The sequence below is a fragment of the Gallus gallus genome, chromosome 9, assembly GCF_016699485.2.
Source record: "Gallus gallus isolate bGalGal1 chromosome 9, bGalGal1.mat.broiler.GRCg7b, whole genome shotgun sequence".
In the NCBI taxonomy this organism is placed as follows: Eukaryota; Metazoa; Chordata; class Aves; order Galliformes; family Phasianidae; genus Gallus; species Gallus gallus.
This window is the reverse complement of record NC_052540.1, coordinates 22,847,064-22,872,165: the sequence shown is the minus strand read 5'-3', so window position 1 is coordinate 22,872,165 and position 25,102 is coordinate 22,847,064. Positions and strand designations below refer to the sequence as shown.

At 42.7% G+C, this 25,102-nt stretch overlaps 1 protein-coding gene across 18 annotated transcripts in view; it reads right to left on the bottom strand.

Moving 5' to 3' along the window:
• GPR149 (G protein-coupled receptor 149) overlaps positions 1–25,102 on the bottom strand; it is a 79,415-nt gene that overhangs the window by 20,600 nt on the left and 33,713 nt on the right. For 10 of the 18 annotated variants that reach the window (XR_006930826.1, XM_040705457.2, XM_040705458.2 and 7 more), the window contains exons 5-7: positions 17,582–17,721; positions 16,024–16,165; positions 44–7,625 (exon numbers count right to left, since the gene is read on the bottom strand). Coding sequence is in view for 17 of the 18 variants with exons in the window: in XM_040705457.2 (XP_040561391.1) it covers positions 44–1,012 (969 nt within the window). In the remaining variant the exon portion in view is untranslated. The remainder of the gene's footprint in view (positions 1–43; positions 7,626–16,023; positions 16,166–17,581; positions 17,722–25,102) is intronic. The other 8 variants (XM_040705459.2, XM_046898308.1, XM_015291642.4 and 5 more) reach the window with 3 other exon arrangements.

Sequence of the window (25,102 nt, the reverse complement as noted above, 5' to 3'; positions counted from 1 at the left end):
AACATAAGTAAACATTAAAAAGTAAAACAATCTGACAATTTACCATCATTGGGAGCCAGAGAATGACTTTTGTCAATGCAAGAATCAGTGAGAACCGTTTCTGGGCAAAGCCCACTGTGAAGCTCCTGCTCTTTGCGTTGTTCATGCATCGGGGCTCGAGTCCACTGCTCTCAGCCACACCTTTCCTAAAAACTGCCTTTGAGCTTAGACATGCATTTTGGAAATGCTTCAGGGTTTTATCCACAGGGTCCACTGGTGACAGACATGGGGTGGCAGTACTGCAGCCTGCAGGTGTCCCAGGGGTGATGTAGCCTCGAGAGATTTCCTGGTAGTTGACGTGTAATAGCTGTTGCTCATCTGAGCACAACAGCTGGTAAGTTAGAGGGACAGACAGCACTGTGAGGAGGCAAAAGCACAATGAGTAGACAATAAATAAGAACAAGATGTAGGAACTTGCATGGTCTGTGAAGCAACCCCAGGTGGTGGGGATGTATTTGCCCCAGCCACAGAGAGGCAAAATGCATATCAGCAAACTGACGATCCAAATGCTAAGAATTGCCCATACCATGCTCACTCGTCGTTTGGAAGCACTGCAGTTCATTGTCTCAGTTTTGTTGATGCTATAGAAGTTGTAGGAAACTATAAGAGACCCTTTCAGATTGCTAGAAATGCCCTGGAATAAATATATAAGTGCTGAGGTGGTGCACAGAGGCTGAGGAAGGGCATCACTTGACCACTGGGTGAGCATGAAAATAATCACTGGCACAATGCTGATCAAATCATCTATTGACAAAGAGGTCACAATCATTGAAATTGTGGATTTGTTCTGCAGTTTCAGCAGGGAAACTAGTGAATAAATGCTGCCCAGAAGCACTGTGAATGCAATGATAAAAGTCGAGCAAAATAGAAAGACATTCAAAGTTCTCTGCTCATTAGGTTTATCCATAATGCTATGATTTTCAGCGAAGAAGCTTGTCCCATTGAGGGACAAATTACTAGGCATTACCGACATGGTCCTTGGCAAATGTTGTTCCTTGCCTTCTCACTGACTCTGCAAGTTTTCACAAGCTGAAACCATAACTGCTAGCTCCACATCTTAAGTTTGTTTTCCTTTCTTCTTTTGTAGCATCCGGTGAAGAAATACTCAGGTTTAAGCTCCCTTGATAACCAGAATAACTCACGCTCTTGAAAAATCAGGCAACAAAGAAGTACAAAAGGTGCTGGAAAAAATACAGTTCTTCATTACCCTTTCAGTACCGGAAGATAGTTAATTCAGTCTCTTCAGGTAATAACAAGCCATTCACTTCTGACAGATATCAGGCAATGTGCCTTACTCACGAGTTCAGCTGAAACGAAGGCAGAGTACCAGGTATGCTCAAGCTCAGGGAGAAACACGGTAGAAATGGGAGGCTGTTGGATTCACCCTGTGCTGATCTGAGCTGCAGGAGGGAGGAGTCAGAAGCAAGCAGGATAGCAGAGAAATGGGGAGTGAGTATCTTCCCAGACAGAGCTGCCTCTTAGCTGGATCAGTGTCCCTGCTAAGCCCCACCTCCAATGCTGACACTGAAATCCAATGCAAATACTCAGATCTGATGTCAGCCATAAATGTCATTCCCGTAAAGCCCATGGCTGCTTCATGGCTGTGCATCACCAGCTGGAGAGCTGCTTTTATTCTTTTGCACTTCTATGCTCCGAGCTTAGCATGGTAAGAGCTGCAGGAGCCTTTTATGAAGATGAAACAGAAGGGTGTGCCTGCCTTGCCTGTTTGTATTCCTGCTCCCACTGCAAGTGTGTGTGTATGCGCGTGCACACCATATGGATGCTAACTGTACAGTTACTTAGTGACAGCCCTTTATTAATGACAGGCAACAGCCATGAACACCAACAAGGTGCTGCCTGTCAGTGTGGTACATGTGGTATCTCAACTCAGTCTGGGGTTTATAAAACTTTCATTCCCCATGTGATTAAGATCGAAATGCTCACTGCCTGCTCTAACCACACACAGGTAGAACCACAGCCACGTGCATTTTGGTATGTTATGGACATTTTCTCCTAAGAAAGTGCAATACCAGTAAAGCCTGTAAGCTGACAAAACTTACAACACTTGGACAGTAGTGAGCAGGTAAGTTCAATGCAATCTTCTTGGAGAACTCTGCCTCTCTTTTCTTTTGGGCACCACTCTGCATTCAAATATGTTACAGAGATGCAGGAACAATATTTTCTGAGTAAGGATTACATGGTAAGGCTGCTCCAGCTACACTGTAATCTGTGTAACACTGCAAATCCACCTGGTTAGAAATCTGTTAGTAAGGACATGATCCCATTTGATTCCACTCATTAGTAAGGGAGCACAGAGACAGCCCTGGTTGCCAGCTGTCCTCCCTCATGTCCTGGCAGCACAGGGTTCCCAGAGGTGCCAGAGCCCCCAGAACAGGCAGACAACACGAGTACGTGGCTGTGACTCTGCCACAGTTAGCCCACAATGCAAGGAGCAGAGCCAAGGATATCCATAATCTGTCCTTCACTCCCAGTTGCCAAGCTGCTCCGCCACAGCACTAGGAAGGCTTGCACTCGTAACAGGCCAGATCTTCAACCATCATGTCAGAAATGTGCAGCGGCATCCATCCTGCCTTCCACATGAGGCACAGTCCTGGATCTGCACCATCCATCTGGCCTTTAACTCTACAGGATTTGACTTAGCTTTTGTGATTTATCCATCCTGATGGACGACTGATTGTTAATCTGTGCTGTGCCAGCTAAAGGCCAAGGCTCATTTCTTTCTATTTACAAATCACCATCACCTTTGCCCCCACAAGTCAACTTTAAATTAAGGAGAGTTTTCTAAATCTTTAGATTAACAGCGTAAGCCTGGTCAGAAGTACAGTCAAGAGACAAGAAGCATCACTCACCCTCGTTTGGACACCTATTAAGAGTCTGGCCTCCTCAGGAAACATGTGACCACCCATGAAATATGCAGATGCACGTCTCTCTCCCACTCTTAATTCCTCAATTTCTTTTGACAAAACGATCATTTTACTCACAATCTGATGGTGTCGAGCTACTAAGTTCTCATAGTTTTCATGAAAATGAGCAGCTGATGAGAAGAGACAGACTCTGATAGACTCCTCAGCCAAGAGACAGGCTGAAGCAGAGTCCAGTCTTCTCTGGATGCTAGTGAATACAGAACAGAGACTTTATAAATATTCCAACAATAAAAGAAAGCATCAGTTGGGATCTATGCCTTCCCAGCTATCAATTAACCCAGATGCTAAACTGTGGAATACATTTTACCTACTATGGAAATTTCTGCTCCTCTATCCCAAGCCATTAAACGTGCACTGGATGTGTAATAGCTCTGACTGTAGATATCAACCAAAATCTTCTGAAAATTCCCCTATTACGATCTTCTGTGCACACTTCTTCACTGACCACACTTTACCAGCTGTGCCTCGTGGTATCTGACTTGCGTGTCCAGTACAGTCTGAATCTGAAACCTCTCTTACGGCTGGGGCAAAAGAATCTGCACTAGATTCACTGTTCTCTTCTAAAGGACAAGTTCACATTGCACCATTTCAGAACTTAAAGGTACACTATCTTTCTAATTTCGATTTTGCTCTCAAATTTCACTGAATTTTTTCAGATTCAATTAGATTGAAGGTGGCAAGACAGGTAGGCAAGCAGAGAGATAGGCAGTGTCATCACAGCCTCCTTCTACTCCCACATTTTCTAAACAAAAAGTGCTAGAGTGGAGGAATACAGCAGTGCCAAAAACACAATGGATGACCTTGCAGAAACCAAGAGAAAGAAAGACACATTTATCTGCCGCTACGTCCTTGGTTGAGACTGTGTCAAAGAAAGCACGGATTTGTAGATCCTTACTACCTATTTTCCTTATTCTCTGCATTGAGACTCCACGATGACAGGAGGTTCCCAATACAACACTGTCTTGTGCAATATACATTCTTTTTCCTGGTATGAACTTTCTGTGCTAAAGAACGACCACAAAGAGAAAATACATAAGGCGTGAAAATCTCCTCTCCTGGCCTCATTTCAATCAGCACTGCACAATATCATCTCTTTAAAGAGTCAGCAGCGTTCGACAGTATATGAAAGGATTTCTAGGAGACACTGCATGCAGCAATTCAGGAATGTGTGTGAAGTTAATAAAATAGTATCACAGATTCATATCACAGAATGGCTCAGGCTGGAGGGGACCTCAGAGATCCCCTGGTTCCAAGCCCTGCCAACCACTAGATCAGTGCCCAGGGCCCCGTCCAACCTGGCCCCAAATGCCTCCAGGGATGGATGGGGCACCCACAGCTCCCTGGGCAGCTGTGCCAGCGCCTCACCGCCCTCTGAGAAAAACGTTTCTTCCAGCATCTAACCTAACTTCTCGTGTAGTGTAAAGCCATTCCCCTCGTCCTGTCACCATCAGACTGTCTAAAAAGCTGGCATAAACATATATAATCCCACAGATGTCTTTGTGATTTACTCCTCAAAAGCACTTGTTTTTAGATTTCTTTTTTAGCAGGCTTTCAAAAAAATGTCAAGCTAAATGACTGGTTTTTGTCTACTGGATTCAGACACTGTTTTCGGATACAAGATGGTTAGACTGCAGCTTCTTAATGCATCTGCTTATTTGATCCAGATGAACTCCATCAATGGTGGCTTCTAATAAAAGGCAGACACTCTTATACTTAATCCATTTCTGCTGCAGCTGTATTGCTGTGTCGTAGGAAAAGGGTGCTTACTGAATTTGAGCAATTAGAGCAGTGTAAATCAAAAATAATTCCATTACACCTAAAAATATGATTTAACTTATATACTCGTTGTAGGTTGCACTGCAGTGTCTCCAACTCAAACAAAACAGAATCATGCTGTGCAGATGTTCATTTTGAAACTAGTGGATTTCTGCTTCGTGCAGTAACACGTCACAAGCTGTCCCTGTGAGCGGCAGCACCCCCTCTGAGCAGATGTGCTAATTCCAAGAAGTGCCCATTGCCAGACCGCCGTAAATCCCTTGTGTGCTGTAAACACAGTTAGTAGATTGAGACTGCAGTGCACTGAACATTTTTGGTGGACTGTAGTGTTAGAAATAAGAGACAAATGGAGCTAAAAGTGAGCAAGCACCAATGTTTGCGCTGGGTGGGGTATAAAGGCGACATGCATGTCTCTCCCTATAAATAGCATGGTAGTGAAAAATGAAAACATTGCCAAAACAGCAAGGCCAGCAACAGTCAAGATGGCTGAGATGAGAATGAACCCATCTGGGTTACACTGAATGCACACTACCAGAAATGACCACATGCTGTCCTTCAGGAAATGTGCAAAGTGGGGAGAAGAGAAACAAGCAATTCTAAGGTAATAATGATTCCAAGAAGGCAACAGTGAAAAGGAAGAGCTATTAAGGAAGAGGCAAACTGCAGTGTATACAAGGAAGAGAAGAGGACAGCTGCATTCAGGATGGTGTTATTCTTCTAGTGGATAGCAAGACAGAGATAGTAGCAAAATCTGCAGCTATTGAAGTGGAGAGCTCAGGTCTGGATAGCATGGAGAGTAAGATGCTCTCCTAGCTGTGGTGTAATGGCTCTCCTGAGACAAGACACTTCACCATGTCACTTTCTTTGAGCAGCCACCGGCTCAGTGAATTGATAGGAGGAGACAGACAGCTAGCAGGGATGCTATTCTTCAGTACACCTCCTCACAGTAACTGTTTGCTTTCTAATAGAGAGCACAGCAGGCTACGAATATAATTCATGGAACAGCATGATATGGATGCTTTTAATTTTGCTGCACAGCTCTCCTAGCAGGAGAACACCCATATCACAGCTGCACTAGTGCAAGCCCACATAATCACTAATCAAATCCAGTATATGTAACAATAGACACTGCTAAACATATTCATCATGTTGGAAATGTTGCTCTTCTAGCAGGAGCTGGACAGTGATAGCTCACTACTGTAGAAAACAGCACTGAGAGAGTTAAATGGAGAATCCAAACAGCTGGAAAGAAACAATTATCCCTTTCTGACAGGATGAAAAAAAATGGAAGAAAGCAAGGAGTGACCCAGCTATGAACCCATCCGGAAGCAGCAAGAAAATGAGCTGTAGACGTAGAACTTTTTCCAATAGTAATAAAATTAATGACCAGAGGAGCCATTTGTAATTCTGTTTGCACATTTTACTGCCCGCTCATAGTCTCAAAAGCTTTGCTTCCCTTTTCATTTCTCTTTTCATAGTTACTTTCTCACTGTTTTCTCTCCCATTAACCTTCAAGGAAGGCTGAATAAGCAGACCAGGAAATTCACCCTCAGGAGTCAGGATCAAACTCAGTTCTAATGAATGAAGACTGAATGCTTTGGAACACAACTCTGCCTCTGGAGAGCTAAGAAACTGCATTTTCTGGTTATGACTGCTTTTTACTTACACCAACAACATTATCACTGTTCTAGCACTGGGGTTTCTTGAAGTGATGCAATTTTTGCACAGAGGACAGTGTTGCTTTAACTTGAAACCACAAACATTACCATAAATGATATCCAAGGAACATGGACAAAGCACAGGACACAGCTTACTGCATGTCATGACTGAGATAAAAAAGGGAATCCTGTCTATTCTACATATACTACGTATATGTACTATTCTACATATACTATTATAAGAATAAGGGTGTTTTTGATAAGGAAGGAGATGGCTTTCATGCACCAGAGGAGGAATCCTCCACATAAGCAGGGAGGCAGAAACATGCTGGGCTTTCCCAGAGGAGTCCCAAGGAGAGGAGCAGTGCCACAGGAAGATGGCAGCCTTTCACCAGCCTGAATGAAAGGCTACAGGGAAATGTTTTAAACTCACCCAGCAGAGAAGACTGCTATTGCTTACAGACATCTTCCTGGGGCTTCGTTTGGAAGACTTCTATTTTGACATGAAGATTTGAACAGGTCAGAAAAACAGGAAAAAAGGAGTCAGGAGTAAAGCTGAAAAAATTCCACAAGTGATACTGTAAAAGAAATGCACAAGGTAAAGCAAGTCTGGCATACTTCAGACATTCTCTGAGAGTGCTAAAAAAAATGCTTATTTTGAACAGTTTCAATAAATTTGAAAAGATATGAAAGGTTATATGGGCTGAGAATGGATGTGCCAGCTTTAGCCACTGCTTTTGTGAAAGCTGTGTTCGGAGTCCCTAAAAATTACACTCAGAACCAGAGAATCATCAAGGTTGAAAAAGACCTCCAAGATCACCCAGTCCAACCACCTCCTCAAACTTCTTCCCAAAGGGTAACCAAACGTGCATCTGTTTTTGGAGTGTTTTTCTGAATACTGATTAAAGAAAGGGCTGCTAACTAATTTTGAGTGATGGTAATAAAGTCCATTCACTTTGCTGATGTTAAGGACGACTGCGTTTGTAGCTGAAAGGCTGAAGATGTGATAACATGCGAGAAGACAAAATGAAATCCTTCCTCTTATAGAAGAATTTTTAATTTTTTTAATGGAAAGATTTAGTTGAAGCAGGAGCTCTTCCGAAGGACAGTGTGTCCATGGAATCTGAGGGAAGCAAGGAAGGAATACTGCAGACCACAGAAGACATCAGTTGCACTTTCCCAGTACCTTTCACTAGGTGGTATGTACCTGCGAAAGAAAATGTTTGCTTCAGTTTAGGACAGCTTTTCACTTCACATTTTTCTAAACAAACTTCCCTTATCCATAATTGGATTTTTGTTATGAAAACTTCCATGCACACCGAAGGTCGGCAGGCCAGGAGCGATGCTGGGGCCCTCTCCCTGCCTGCTCCCACAGCTACACGAACCATTAACACTGCCATTAAAGTTACCCACTGCTACTTGAGAAGCTGATGAGAATGCAAGGAAGTTTGTAGAGAAGACTGAGACCGATTAATTCCTATGTTATTCGTAAATAAGTCAACTCACTTTACACCTGATTAAGCCATGCCCTCTCAGCATACTTACTCAGCCACACCTGTTCCTTGATGAGGGAATGACTCACTCACATTGAGGTTTGGCTGTTAAAAGCTAATCACAAATGCTCTACAGAGCGTGCTTCTGGACTCTTCCAAGTGTCGTAAGGTAGAAGAAACATTAATGATAGCTTAAAGCTCCAAACAGCATTTGTGTACCCCCTTAAGTCCATCATTTTTAACCCCTGGACTACTACATTTGTTGTAGAAGAAAACACAGTGTTGATCACAGATAATTTCAGTCTGTCAGCAGAATGGTTATTCTTTTCAACACCAAAAGGTACTTATTTGATACTACGTAAGGCCTAGCATCATTTTGAAAGCTCTAAGCAGTGAAGTTCTTACAGCTGCTTTGTCTGGGGCTTCACTGCAGTCAGCCTACTTTGTAACTGTACTCGAGTTTGGGAGATGGAAGGAATGAACATATCTTTTCTCTGCCTATTTGCAATGTATGGCAACTACTGTAACATCACAGATCAGCAAAGTGTTACTGTAACACTCCAACACTTAATGATTACAGAGATATTTTCAAGAGACTTTATATAAACCGAAACTGGTAAAATCATTTACCAAATGTGAAGTAAATCCATACAAGTATTTACAAATAGTAAAAGGGAAAAAAATGTCTGTTTGTTCAAAATAATGGTCATTTTTATGCAATTATTTATTCAGAATGCATTACATTAACAATTCCCTAATAAGTAAGAAAATACTCAAGAGAAATTAATAGTATTGACAGGAAGGTAGTAGCAACCTGGGGAAACTCATCTGAATCCATAGAGTTTAAAAGGGATCTATCCATCCAGAAGTCCCTTGGGCCACGTAGATTTCCTCAGACTGATTTTCTGTCAATTATGCCTTGTATGTTGAGGTTTGGCTGATTTATTACAAACATCACAGCCTGAGGGTTAACGCTATGCAAGAAAGCACTTAAAATCTCCTCATATATTCATGGCAGCTTGCTTTCCTCACATGTATTTTATTGCTAATTTTGGGTCACTAAAACAATACTGAGGGAATACTGAAAAATTTCTGCAATTCAATTGTCTAATGTGCAAAGCCTCATTCATACCTAATAAGGGAAAACAATGACTTTCACTGCCTACTGAAAGCATGCCTCTTCAGGAAGTACAGCAGTTTTTTTACACTGAGACAGAAACAAAATACATCATCATTAAGAACTGATTCAAGGTCAAGCTCATCATCCACTTCTTAATTAATTTTTAATTTGAATTATCAGTAAAACATTTAATGTCTTTTCCTTAGAGCCTCAGCAGATGACATTTGTTCCCAGGAATCACACAGTCAGGGCACCCTGCAGCCCCGCAGCCCAGTCCTGCTCCCCAACCCCCGAGCTGCTCCCAGCCCTCCCAGTTCCCTGTGCAGCTCCAGCCCAGCAGTGCTGCCCGAGGGCAGGGCTGTGCTGAGCAGAGCCAGCTCAGGGCCCTGGCAGCTCCTGCAGGACTGATGGGCACAGGTGGGACCCCCAAGGTTCCCCCAGCCGAGCAGCCCCCACTCAGCCTCTGCTCACCGCAGCGATGCTCCGGGCACTGCATCTCAATGTCCCCTTGCTGGGCTCTCCTGAGTGCCCACATCCCTTGTATACTGGGGGCCCAGTACCTAACCCAGCACCCCAGGTGTGGCCTCACCACAGCGCTGAGCAGAGGGATCACTGCCTTCAAGCTGTTGGCAATACTTCTAATGCTGCCCAGGGTATGCGTGATGGTTTGAAAACAAAAATGGTCTTCCTGAGCCTTTTTTTCCTTTCAAGTCTCAAAACTAGAGCAGTGTTCCAATTTTCTCCTCGCTCCTTACTTACTTCCACATGATCCTTCTGCTCCAGAAGGCATTGGAGTATCATTTATAACTTCATATAGGCAGTCAGAGGAATTAATAAGAGCTTCTAATGCAGCGATAGCGTTTACCACAGAAACAAAATAGGCAGTATCAGTTCCTCACACAATGGTTTTCAATGAAAACATTTTCAGTTTTAGATCTAAGTTGGCAACATAAAGAGTAAGATACAACATTTCTTTCCAGAGAAAAGAGTGGGGATTCTACTTATTCATGAATTAATTGACAGACAATGCTAGCTCTATTTGTTATGTGAAACCATGCTGTCTTCAACCTGGAATAAAGCAGGTTTAAAATCAGCTGCTTTCCAGCTCAACTGTGCAGTGAAAAAGCTGCAGTCAGCTGTGTGTCATGATCAAACACGTCTCTGGTGTTCTGAGAAAAGAAAACGAAAGAGAGAAAAGGAACAGAAGCAGTCGCATTATAGTAAGAGTAAGCTTTAGAATGAAACAGAAAAGGAAACGAAAAGAAGGAAAAAATCCTGTTCTCAACTCTATCTACCAACAGACCTTCGTTCTACTCTTGCTTTCGCTTTGTTACAGAGGCTGTCTCACAGATTTTCCATTGCTCACTTCAGAATGACTTTTGATCTCACTCCTCCATTTCATTCTCCCACACACCTAATTGCCTGTTTTTCTCTTCTTGAAATCTTTGCTTCCTATTACCTTCTTGCCTTTTCTTTTTCTTATGTCATATTCTTTCTCTGCCTCTCTGTACTATTTTCTTTTTCTTCTCTCTTCCTGCTTCCCATGTTCCACTTCACCACAACCTCTACTTCATGACCCTGAACAACCTCACTGTAATTTGAACACGCTCATCTGCACAAAGATACCCTGCAGTCACCTTCTGCCAGCACCTAGTAACATTACTCTCCAGCCAGACCCATCTACAACAAAATGTCACAGAGCTACAATCCAACATCATGCATCCTTTACAATTCTACAAAAAGAAACTGAGATAGTCTTATTCTGCATGTTTGGATTCAGGAACCACGTTGCCACCCCCCTAATGAACCAAGACTCCACAAAAAAATGAACAAGATTACTCATCTCAGCATAGATTGTAGAGCTGAGTCCATCCTTCGCATATATGCAACAGGAAGAAGAAATACAGTTCTCTTTTAGTGGTAAAATTAAACCACATAACCATATTAAGAATTAACCATTCCACAAAATGGAAGTAACTTTTCCTAATCCTTACCCCTGCTCACATGAAGTGTAAGAAAAGGCACATGACTGACATTAGCAAACATATGTTCCTAACACAGATAAAGAAGAAAAATGTTCAGGATACTCAGGCTTCATAAAAGTACCATTTACTTGAGAGGATAAGACCAGAAAAATCCAAGCTTATTGGAGAAACTTAGACCTGCAAATTTTAAGCTCACCCAGACACCTCCCTGATTCAGTGGGTTATTATGTCACCACTCTGGCAAAGGGACGTGAACACCTCACTAGTTAAACTCAGTACATTTCAATAGATGGTCTTACATAACCACAGTGCTTAAACACGGAACTTGAAATAAAATCATCACAGGAGTTGTCCATAAAAACCCAGGAATAAGCACAGAGTCCTGCTGTGTAATGCAGGGAGCCACAAGACCTATGTGTTGTTCCTAAACATACGTTCCTACTGGGCAAAGGCTGGAGCCCTGCACAGCTCCCAGCCCCAGGCAGCACTGTGCTTCACACCACGTGTACTCCTCTACATCAGTCAGAAATCTTTTTGGTGAGAAAGCCAGATTAACGAGGGGGAAATCCCCCCTAATCACAGGAAATAGGACATCATTAAAAAAATCAAAGGAATGAAAAGCAAGAACAAAAGTACTACCTGCAATTTAGACCTTTCCAATTGTTATCATATGGAAAATAATTTTCATCCATGAGGCATCCAAAAATGAGAAGTATCTGTCAGCAGTGCGGGTGACAGCAGGAAGAAGAATCTTTCAAGGAAAACCACCTGAGTGCAGATGAGAGAAAAACAACTGCAATGACCCATCCGCTGCTGCAGCAAGAACCAAGGCTGAGGGCTCTGAACAGGCTGTGCAAGATGAAAAAAGCCCCTGCGAGTGCCTGCTTTCAAAGATGAGCATTTCATACTTCAGATTCCTGACATGTTGTTCTGTGAGCAGGTACCCTTCAGCAGTCCATCATTCCCTGCGTCTGAAAGTTCCTTCTTCATGCAGCAATGCTGTGATGTCCCTGTGTAAGAAAACAGTACCTTGCCCACAGGTAAAATCAAGTCTGTACAAAGGAGAAGTCTCTAAAGAAAGTTTCCAACAAATCTATTCCTAGAACAAAGACAACAAGATCCCTGGGAGGAGAGCACCAGAAGAGGAGAGCAGAGGCCATTAACTAGCAAGCACCACCCCTCGAGCAAGTACACGCTGTTTCTCCTATAGATCTCACGTGGGCTTCTTGGAAGGTTTGAGCAGTCCCTTACCTGATGTGTTAAAAATACAGAGAAGAAAAATATTTTATTTCTCTTGTTTTAAACACTAAATAAGCACGCACTCATAGCAGATTTCTAAAGAAGATTTCAGGCAGAAACAAATGCTGATGGCTGAGTTCCTGTTGCAAAGAGCAGACAAACAGCAGCGATGTGAGGGGGCTTGCTGCAAGGACACACACTGCTTCGTGCTGCTCAGGTGGCTGCTCCTTGCCTGCAGGATCTTACCTGGAAGTAAAATCCCCCAAGCCATGTCTGTCTCAAACAAACCTGTGTATAAGGAAATGGGAGGGAAAATTAGAAGATCAGAAGCTGTAAAGTGTTGCTGCTGTGGTCTGTCTGCACCCACTCATGCACACACTGTGAGGCAGGATTCACCATATCCCCTCATTTGAATTTACTGGCTGGGCCCCTCTGGAGTTTTTATAACATCTCTGACAGTTGTCCCCCTTTCTGTCTTTGTGAAGATTCTCACTGCTCTGTTTCAAATGTCAGCTTTAGGTCAACGTTGTGCCCAACGCACACAGCCACTGTGCAGCTCAAGGGAGAGAGCCCACATCTTCATTACCCAACTATCCTGTATAACAGGGGGTTCAAAGCCTTGTCTCTTATTCTTCCATGTATTTGTCACATCGTGCTATCTCACCGAATCCTCAGAAATCAGCAATTTTAGTAACAAAAGGTACAAAGTCAAACATACAAAATTAAACTGAACAGAAGAGAATCAGTCTAGTTGTTGAAAAATGGCAAGGGACAAGAGCAGCAAAGATGTAAAAAGCTTTATATTACTAGCCTGCTTTCCACATAAATTAGAAAATATGGATCACATTATCATTAGTTTATGCAGTGGCAGTCTACTTTGGGATGAAAAAGCTAAGGAGATGAGAAAATGTGTAATAGCAATCTCATCCTGTATTTGCTTTGCAGAAAATACTTATGAAATATACATGTGCTGAAATGTGACTAGGATGCACTTCTTCATTTTGATTAAAATGCTGCTTCCTTTATGTTTACTGAGCTTCAAAAAACAGCCTGATTTGTATGCTTATAGTCTTGCTTTAAAAAAAAAAAAAGCGTAAGATTCTATATATTTAACTTCAGTGCTATGTGTGTGGAAACAAATGTAAATAAGAAACTTTCTTCAGCTTACAATTATTGACTGGAGAGATAAACCAGAGAACTGCTACCTCAAAGTCCCAGGCGATGACTGTTCCTGGCAGCAGCAGCTCCAGAAGCCCAGATGAGGTCTGGGACCACACAGGAGCTAACAGACACAGAGAGCACAAAACCAACAGGACAGATGAAGAACGAGCAAAATGGAGACAGGGAGCAGTGCTCAGATTGTGTCTGAAGAGCTACACGTTTGTCTGCAAAAAAAGCACTTTTTTTCCTCACATTTACGTATATGGGAGATTTGTTAGTGCCTCCTGCTCGTAGTCTAAAAATAATAAAGCTTACTTGGTGCATTGTGTTCTCAAACCCAGCCGCTTTCTGAAGTAGTTCTGGTATGATTTTAAGGCAGCATATATCAATGTCTCAAGGCCACGAGTCTTTTAGGGCTAAAGTTATTGCTTTCCCAAGAGCCCCAAGTAGTCCATCCTCTGCTATGTATGTCATGACACCAGGTGTATTTTGGGGAGACAGCATTCAAGTCAGTATTTCTGTGACATTCTGTCCAGCTTCCATTCATTCCTCCGTTTCAAACGAAAGTCTTCAGACAGCAGTCTGGTACTGCTCACTGAGCACCCCCACCCTTCTGCAGTGGGCACCTGGGAACATGGGCAGCCACTCCAATGTTACGCTGCCCTGCGCAATGAAAACAAGTCTGTCCAAACAAATCATCACCTCACTCTTTTTCACTAGGAAACATCTGCCAGGCTCAGTCTGACGCCCCAAGTCAGCACAGAGCAGGGCACACTGACAGGGCTGTGCGTGGCTCCCAGCCATGCCCGCTGCCATCGTCCTGCCCCTGGGCACAGCGAGAACCACCAAGGTGCTGCTGCTTCACTCCCCAAGAGTGCTTCTACACAACGGTAGGACCCCCTGGGGCTTTTCTCACGTGAATACAGTCATCCCAAAGGAGCAGCAATAAGCTGACTGCACGCATGCGCCTACAGCCTGAAGACACCACCACACACTTGTGCTTTCCAATGAGGCCAATGGCTTTTTCAGCTACCTCCTAGTATAGAAGACTCTTCACAACTTTCTTAATCGAGTGCAAAGACAGTTATTGCATCCATTAAAAATATTGTAAGAAATCTGCTTTCCTGTTAACTGCTCTATAATGCAGACTCAGAGCAGAAAACCTCAGCTGACGATTACTTTAAGGTTGGCTTCACTGGGACCTGGCTTTTATCACATCTCTCTACCACACACCATGGGGCACTGCCAGCCATGTGTTCTTGTGTCTGCACGCTTCTGCTCTGCACTCTCCATGGGTAACAGTGAGTAACTGTAAGGGTACAAATGCTTTTGCTTAAATGTGGCACCTTAGCGCATCACTTGAGCACTCAGGAATCAGCTTCTTAACGAGACAAAGTTGTAGGTTAGCAGTATGTTTTGCTGCAGCTCAGGGCCTGTGAACAAGTCACCCTCTGCTCCAACACAGGCACTACCACAAGGACAAGTTATACCAGCTGTACTGATCAAATTCCTTTCATTAGTAGTTAGCCTGCATCCTAACAATCCTAACTCTGCTAGATAAGAGAAAGATGCAAGGATCTGGATTAAACAATGAGTGCTGTATGGACTAAGAAGGCTTCTGTCAGAAACAACCTGCACTTGGGAATTTTGCTGTTTGCCATCCAGCATGTTAAAAATACATCTGTGTACGAAGTAACTGTAACATTACCATCACCAGGCCGGTGTGATGCATCACTTCCTATCAGTCCTGCAAAGAAGCACAACAAGAAAGCAAGAGGCAGGCTAGCTGAAACCGTGAGAGCATACAGGCAACTGCAAGTTGTGCTGGTGAAGAAATCACACCGGGAACGCTTTTAATACTCCCAAATGAAAATGGACTGCATGAATAACAGCAAATCTGCCCACAGTCTCTCGGCACGAGGTGCCCAGCGCCCAGCACAGCTGTGAGGCAGCACCAGCCCTGCTGAGCTCGGGGCTCTCTGAGGGCCATCTGCTGAGTGCGTGCGGCCCTTCCTTCCCGCCTGGCAGGAATCCACATGCGGACACCGAGTTCTCAGCATAATTAGCTCTGCCAAGTCCCAAAGCTCCTCTGTTAGTCATACATCTACAAGGGTAATGTGGTCTGAGCGCCTGTCACAGTACACAACGGCTCATCTCCAGCAAAACATAGATTCAATCCTTGTTTTCCCTTCTAAACTAGCGGTGCTTGGCATTCACTATGGATGGTACTGCTTCCACAAAGCCAGAGCAAAGATACACATTCCCCGCGCTCTCAGACGGTATTTACAAACAGCACTCTTGCAGAACCTCATTTCTCATTTCAATCATCATGATTAAATAACACAGACAGTGGGATAGCATGCAAATGGAGGAGGTGACAGGTGTGATGAGGAGGAAAAAGGAAAACATTACTGACAGCCAGGATCAGCCTGCTCTAGGATGTCACTTGGTATGCCAGCTAAGTACGCAGTGAGGAGCCATGGGTAAGGATACATATAAAGATCACTATGGTATATAAAGCAAATTTCCATTTGCAACTTATTCCTTATTTCCAGTACAGTGCCCATCACCAGCAGGGAATCTGTCCATTATGAGTTTATCACATACCCTGCGCTCTGAAAGGCCGTAATTCGGACAGTCACTCAGGAAGCGATTCATTGTATTCATGATCCTGGTAAAGTACTCCTTCATTCAAATTCATTCAATGGAAACGGTGAGACCAGAAGTCTTTTGTGACACATATGCAGATCTTCATATGAAACAAAAACTATAATCAGTTCACTTCCAGTACCAGCACCCTGCTTTTGTTGTGCTAAGAAAGTCAAACTGACATAAATATTCCAACATAAAATCAGAAAGTAACCATACACTCAATCCCACTTAAATATGCACAGACTAATAAAGCTGTAGTAGGAACACGTTACCAAACAATGCTTTTTGAACCAAATTGAGGCTGTTTGTAATGCTGATTTCCCTAAATTCTGAACTACACAAAAATGTGGCATTAAAGAAAAAAATGTTAAAACTATATGTAGAGTTCTGTTGGAGCAGCTATGACTCCTCACTGCTCTGCATGACATGCAACAGTACCTTGTCAATATTCACCAGGAGGAACTATAATTTGATATGCAGCATTGTAATTTTCTATACTGACCTCAGCAAAAATTTCACCGAAGTTAAACGCAAATCATACATTTTTATGTTGTGAAATTACTGCTTTACATGACTAAGGACTTCTGCAGCATTTTTTTAATTTCCTTAGCCAGATCCAGCTCCACCGGACGTCTGCAATTATCCTGTATCCCTAATCTTCCCGAACTCTAAGATGTAGCACTTTCTTTTAATGAATTCATTTTTCTGTTCATTATAAACTCTCTGTTTATTCCTAGCAACCTCTGATCTTCAAATCGCTCTGTCTGATGAAAGTCACTGTCCATGAGCGACTGGTAGTGCATCTTACATTCGAGAACATGAGGTGATGCAGTATAACCACTGTAAGGGAACCTCAGATCCTTCCTTACACTGAAAGTATCAGCACTCACACAGGGGAAAAGCACTCAGGAAAATGTGGCTTTAAGCACAGAAAGATAATGGATGATAATAGCCTTCTTACTCCCTTGGATCAAGTACTGCACTGTCCAGAATTTCTGCCAAAAGTAAATGCATTTACTCTGTACTTCTTATGTACTCCCATTTTCAAGGATTCAATTATTCTTCCTGGAATGTGTTGCCTGCACCTGAATACAAAATATACAGCAAGTTCAAAATGAAGTGGTAAGAGCTGCTGTATTAAGAATTACCTTATGTCTGATTACACATGCTAAGTACACAGCAACAAGGATGAGACCTGGGCTCCAAAGAACAAAAAGTTGCCCCACATATTAATCTACAACCTTTCTTGAGACCTCAGGCTCTGGGCTCCTCCTTGCACACCAGGTACCATTTGCCACAAGTCTCTGAAGCCTTAGACTCATCTGCAGAAAACTGTTCACCACCACCAAGGGATACACGGAATCCCTTGTGAACATCTGCATCTTTTATCTATAGTTGTGGCAAGACATAGGGAGTACTCAGTGAAATGGACATCTTAACTTCCCTTTGAGTATCAGTGTTAGGATACAGGGATTCCATAAAAATCTTTAAACTGCCACAGCCCCAAACGCACCTCGACCTGCACAGTCATGCCCTGCAGTCTGTAGCCACGTGCTGTTTGGGTGTTCACTCACAGGAGCAGGACGTTGCAGTTGCAATTGTTTGATGATGTCCAGATGACAGGCTATGCTGGCTGTCCTCCAATCTAATTATCTATTAAAAGAAAAAAAAAAGCCATTTCCAACATTCATGGCTGCAAAGGAAAAAGGCTCGATTATGTAACCGAGAGTCAGACATTACAGTAAAATGATTTACCATCAGGGGAATACCTAAGACAGTGGTCTTTATCAGACACACTCTTTAGCAGCTTCTTGTTCTGAAAGACTGGCTTGCTGCACATTTACACCAGGTCTTCACTTACGCCTGTAACACTCTTTATCTTCCACAGCAATCCTTTGTACATGAAGTACACATGTTGCTTGGTTAGAGTCACAAAACCTGAACTTCTTTTCTCAGTAGCACTTAACTACAATCTCCACACTGAAAATTAAAACTGCCTGACAAACTTAATAACTGCATGTACCCTTGGCAAGTCACTGACAGTTTCTCATACACTCACTCATCTGATGGATAATTCATGATCTCCAAAAGGATAACTAAACAAAACCAAAATCTTTCAATTTCAGAAAAACAACAACGAGGAACCAAGTGTGGTGACCAAACGATGAACAGAAGAAAGAGAATCAAAAAGTGCATTTCAACAGCAGCTGTGTTGTCTGCCTAGCTGCCAAGCACAAACGGACCATATGCTCTGTGCATCAGTGATGAGTTTGTCTCACTTCTCCCAATAGTGCACGTAAAGAAAGAACAATGAGAGAAAATCAGCTGTTCAGATATACTACTAGTTACTGCATTTTACCTGAAGTTTAGTATCAATCTGTAAATCTACCAGTGGCACAAAAGCAATTGGTAGTTCCTTAAAACTTCAAAAGCTGTTGTGTCTCATTCCCAATACAATAAAAGCCACAGAGTATACAAAAGACTAACAGTGAGTTATTTTCACTAAAAATACATTAGGCAATTTCAGTCTAGTTATTAACGAATGGTGGGGAAGGCCTTGCAAAATACGGTTGAGACAGAAACAGGATTTTTCATGAAATAACGGATTTGGCATTCATTTTTATTTCCCTGCTTGTTTGATGTCATGAGGGCACGTCTACCAACTCAAAATACTCCTCAGACACAGGAAAACATGAGCTATTGCAGTGCTGCTCTAAGACCACTGCTATTTTCTGATCATTCCTCTTCTGAGGCACTCCCCCAGCAGTGCCTGGTGGCCATCTTGAGCCAAGCAGAACAGTGCAGTGGACAGAGTGCTCTTCCAGCCTGGAAACCAAAAGCTAGAGAATGCATTTACACACAGGCTAAGCAGGAAAACAGGGTCCTCATTCTTCTCTAGGAGAAATCAAAACAAAACAAAACCTGCAACAAACAAAAAGACATAGATGAAAGGAAAGGTGAGAGAAGTGTCAGAACTCACTTTTTCAAGTACTATTTTTATCTAAAGGAAAAGAGAATTTTGGACATTATCAAGGACAGCCACAGCAGAGCGAGTTTTATGTGCATTCTCTTCTTAAAATGTTCTTTAAAAGTTTTTTTCTTCCTCCTGTCTGATTTTATGCAACATTATCTAGAGCTCCTGGAAAAAGAACAGCTAATATATTCCAAACCTATGTGCAGAATTACCACTTGCTCTTCTTTGAGACCCACCAGAGCAAGAAGCACTGGGAGGAATGAGAGTCACATCGGAAGCACCAGCCTACAGATGTTAAATCCTTAGAGAGCAACTGGGGATGATCGCCACCGATCTCAGAGATGGAAGCCAAGATAGCCAAATAACCTTTTCAAATCTTGGAAGGATAAGATCATGAAGTATATCACTGGATGAAGATACTGTAGTTTCCCAAAATCCTAATCCTAACCCATCACAGGCAGAGCATGGTGCCATAAAACCAGAATGCTCAGCTGATAAACGTGACAACAACTCTGCCAAAACAGAGACCATACACTGCAGCAACCAGCTGTGCTCCAAAGTCAGACAGCACGTGTGCTCGTTCAGCTGGGATAGAGTTCATTTTCTTGAATTGACACGGTGCCATGTTTTGGTTTTGTCATGGAAATCGTGCTGATAGCACAGGGATCTTTCAGTTGTTGCTGAGCAGTGCTTACCCAGAGTCAAGGTCCCTTCTGTTTCTCAAGCTGCCAAGCAGCACAAGGAGCTGGGAGGCTACACAGCCAGCACTGCTGACCAAAGCAATATCACACACCATGTGGCATCATGCTCAGCAATAAACCTGAGGGAGTTGGCAGGGTGGGGGGTCTGCTGCCTGGGGACTGCCTGGGCATCGGCCAGTGGGTGGTCAGCCATTGTGCTATGCATCCTTTATCATTACTTTCTAGACTGCCTTTATCTCAGCCTCAGGGTTTTCTAACTTTTGCCCTTCTGATTCTCTTCCTCCCATTCACCCAGGGGGGTGGAAGACAGCAAGTGACTGCATAGTGCTTAGCTGCTTGCCAGGGCTAAACCACAACCACAGCAGCATGATGCACGCAGGAACCTTCTCCTTGAATAAACAGGATCCTCAAAGACCAGGACAAGTTAGCCAGAACAAGATGACCTGTCTCATCATGAGTTATGCTCACAAACCTGTTGGTTCCCATACTTTGAACAGTACTATCCAGGTAATGGTCCTAGTCTGAAAGATCGTAAATTTCCAAATTATTGCCATGTTCATCCAAATGCAAAAACACAGATTAGAAACTTCCTATTATATGAACAGCGTGCAAACAGATGCATATTTGCCAGAGCAAATATAGTCAATAGGAAAGACAAACAATCCCTCTCGAGAGCACTGTCACAGCAGCATGCGCTTCCTTCCCTGAGACAGCATGTTAACATGTGATGCTGGAGGACAAAAATTAATACAATGAAAGTCCACAGCTTCTGAAGTCATAAAAGAAGCATGGTGACAGACATTAAGAGTGTATTTAGGCTCAAGCTGCCTTCCATGTGAGTTCATCAGAGCATCAGAAATAAGTAACGGCAGACTGGAAGAACCAGCACTGCATTTTCCCAAGGAACAGCTCATGTTCTGTACAGAGCTGGGGGGAAAGCAAGGAATGTACTGATAGGCTTTAACAATTTTAAACAGGAATATGTTCTTTTTACAAATAAACTGTACAGATAATCTAGTTACAAAGACAGGTCTGCATTTCTTTTTTCCCCAGCCAAAACATTTTTAGAAACTCACTGTTTCTAAAGGTAGGCAACTTGGAAATTACTTTTGAGTTTGATGGAGTTAAAACTGAAAAGCACTCTCCCAGATTCTGAGTCAGCATTAAATGGCTTCTTACAAACCAATTTCAGACCAGACAGCATTCTGAAGTAATTTATCCATCTACTCAAACCAGCCTGCTACTGGCCCACCTCATCCAGCCTAGCTTAGATGGAACTCTGCTTGGAAATGACAGCTTCCATGTGAAAAATGATGCCATAACTTTTAATTTAAAGATTAAAACAGATGAAGTAAAAAGCAAAATCACTTCATTATTGGGGCACATAAATCACAACTAAGATGAGAAAGTAAATCCAATCCTGAAACTTTCCTGGCTGAATTAAATGTTTCTCTTTCTCCAGCAACATGTTATGTGGGGAAGAGAATGGACAAGATCTGGGAATTACAATGTGCTCAGCATGCTGGAAGTCCACTTACACATGCAGTGCCTGACTGCTCCTCCTAAGCACAGAGATGTATGGAGAACGAGCCATGAGGAAGAGCTGGTGCTGGGGTCAAAGAAATTAATGCCAAGAGAAGCGAATCATTTTGTTAATTCTCAAATCTTCTCTGCTGCAGAGTAAAATCAAGGAAGACAGGGCAGTGCTGAGAGTTGAAGAGGTCTGTTCACTAGCACTAGCAACAAGGAGAAAATGCCCATCAGCTATGGTGACGTTTTCAGTGAAACCAGCGTAGCACTGAGCTCGGCAGCTGCAGGACACAGTAAGAATTTAACACTGCATAATGCACACAGGTATCTGCTTTGTTTCAGCTACTGCCTTTGTTCTTCACAAAACCCATTCTTTAATAAAAGAACACAACGAGAGCGCAGCTCATGCACAGTGCTGACGCTCTGCAAGTCAGGACTAATTCTGAGCTCTTTAGTCAGACTGAAGACCTCAAAAGAATTCAGGATTAAATTAAGTTTTCAGCAAGGGCTCAGTAACTTCTACAGCCTTGTGAGAACAGCCTCTGCGCAGCCTTCCCAGAACAAAGCACAACACAGGGTTTTCTACACCAGGCACGTACCCAGAATAGCTATGGAGAATCTGTTGGTGTTATTTCAGGTTTACACCACTGCAAAATGCATCTGCACTCCGGCCTATCTGCAGTGCAGTGCAGTACAAAGCCAGCATCCAGTAGTACATGTGGCAGGACCGGTCCCTTTTTTGGCAGAACAACCTAATGAAGTACAAAATTAATGGATGACAGTAGCTCAAGTCCTACCACTGGAGTTCGTGCTGCCCACTGGTTACTCAAAATAATTACATCTCTAAGAATCATGATTGATTTTCTGACATAAAAATCCATGGTAAACTTGCAAAGATGATGATTAAAGCATCTTAGAGGGTGATGTACAGCCTTTCCCAACCTGAACTAACTGGCATTCTTCTCTTACCTCCTTCCGATCTCAGTGCTGAGCTGTGCACTACTGGAGCCTGAGCGAGGTGCAGCTCACTGCCCATGCACACCTTATTTTCTCAAATTCCTCTGAAATCATTATGAGTCATCAAATACATTGCAGATACCAAAATAATACACTGTAACAGGTACTCCACTTCTATTATTTAATACCTGTACTTATGTCGCAATTCAAGGCCACGGAGGTCATAATCAAGCTGCACTGTCCTGTACAAACACTAAGGTGTTGGGCTGCAGTGTGGGCTTCAAGGTCCATCACTAGAAAAGACTTCATTCTTAGCAACCAGTAATTATAGCAGTATCCCTGTGAATCAGCCATGTGCCTATCAGCTCACAGCATGTAACGAACCAATGGGTACTGGGGTTAGCGTCATACTGACGGGGTCTGAGCTCACTTTAATAAATGAAGACTCAGCAAAATGTGAGCATGTAAAAAGTGAGCACGCAAAAAATGAACACGCAATAGGTACTACTGCACACACCGCTCCCAGACAAATGTGCAAAAGCCCTTTATGCAAGTACCTTGATTATTTCTGTAGTGCTGGGTGAGAGGTGAGGGATTTGGACACCGGAACGAAGCCTTCAAAAACATGGGCTGGTACAAGCAAGGTAATACCTCAACATATTGAAAATGTATTAGCAGGTCAAAGATCTCAGAGGATGATAGTGTATCTCTAACAAGGAAAAGCAAGAAATAATCAGGGTTGGGGTTGTGCCACCTCTATCAGTAATGCAGCTCTTCTGCATTTTTGATTGGAATGTACTGGGCAGTAAAGTATCCTGCTTGGGAAATTACATCTTAGGAGATATCATTTCAGTTCATCTTTTCTTTTCATGTATGCAAAATTAACCCTCAAAGGATCAGAGGCACATTTGAATCTCTGGTATAAATACCAAAATCAATAGCTTTGAAAAACTAACCACCCCAAAGCTCACTGCAGCACGTGTGTATATGCACACACAGCCCTTGGAAAGCCATCTCGCTCTGGCAACAACAGCTGCAAAGATCACCATTACCGCCCCTGCTGTCCTGTGTTCTGGGAAGAAGAGGCAGGAAATTAGAGGAGAGTCGTCTCATGGGGAGAGGTGAGCCACGGATGACACGCAGTCAATCCCATGGTAACAGTGTATTTATATCACTCCTAATGGTCTTACATCTACAAATCGTTTGAACGGAATTACTACACAGTTTCAAGCAGGTGAAGCGGCTTTTCTTTTACCATCATTCTTGGAAAGATCTGAATCAGTAATTATCCTTCTAGAAGAGAATAATAATAATAGGGAAGGTTACTATTCTCATTTGAATGAAATAAACGCTTTACAGACAGACAAAAACAGCCTGAAGTAACAGGAGGATTTAACAGGCACTTCCCATGAATAGGATGTCAGGGTGGCAAGGCTGAAGCAGCTTCAAGGACACATTTTCCAACGATGTAAATACACAGAGGTTCTGTCCAAAGACACGTGGAAATTCTCCATTTTGCATGCAATGAAAATGTTTCATCAAGAAAGTGGGCAAAATACTTGAACTTTTGGCTCTCTGCAGACGTATCAGAAATGGTTGACTCAGTAATTACAATGACAGCAGAAAAACTCTAAAACCAGAAACTTTCCACAAGAGTAATTAACTGTTGTTGTTTTGCTAAGGAAACAGTAGAGTACGAAGGTCAGAAATACTGCATCACCCAATTACTCCAAGTACTTCCCAGCCAGGATTTTAGGGGTAAAATTCTGCCATACTTTTCCTTTTCTTGTCTGTGCCTATCATGGGGAGAAGTAGCATTGTGGGTGTAGCCTAAAAAATGTACCTCTCATCATTACAGATACTTTCTGAGCTTACTGACAATGAGCTTGGATTGCCTCCCAACAAGTCTGTCAATATAAAAAAAAGGAAACTTTTACCGCAATATTGGTGCAGTTTCTTTTCCATCATTCAGCTTCGCTTTATGATCACAGCAACGACTCGCTGTGGTGTAGGCCAGCTATTTCATACAAGTGCTGTAATGCAGTCACAGGCAGACAATAAATACTGGTCCATATCAATATTATGAGAACATTTAAGGGTAGCGAGACGTTCGAGTGGGAAAACAAGAAACAAAAAAGTAGCACCAATGATTAAACAATCTGAAAGGATAAAAGCTAGCTTCTCTTCCGAATGAGGAAATGGCACTTGTTTACTCCAACCAACTGGAATTTGCTAAACAAGTTACAACTGGAACAACAGGAGGAATTGCACACAACACATCTACAGTAAAAATGAATGAACGCTTCTCTTCAACTTAAGGGCTAAAACAGAAGACTGTGCCTGCTAGAAGAGTAATGACCCATCCTGCCTATTTAATCAAAGGCATATGCGTCAGCATCATGTGCATGCGTAAAGGATTGACATCAATGGGAAATTCACAGTTCCCCTGACAGCAGCTGCCTTAAGATCTGCACACTGAGGATAGTGCTGCACAGTCACTCCTCCCATACTTCCAGCTTGTACCCTTCAGCTCACTGCCCAGGAAGAAGTAAACCAAAACATCAAATCTTCCTTTACCTACTAATAGCAGTTAAACAAAAAGCTTCAGTTTTTTACTGTCCTCCAAGGAGAGAAAAAATACAAAATGCCTTTATAAAGCTGTGCTTTAAAAATCCCCAAATAAACTTATGATCTTTATCTGATGGATAAAAAGCACTGAGCACCGTAACTGGAATGGACAGCTTTTCCTTTCCTGTTTGCAAGCCTTGTGACAGCAAACTGCAGCCTCTCCCTAAATTTGCACAGACACATTTAGTGTAACAGGGGAGGGGACGTTTTTACTTCTGCTTAAGTTCATCTCCACTGTTCTATT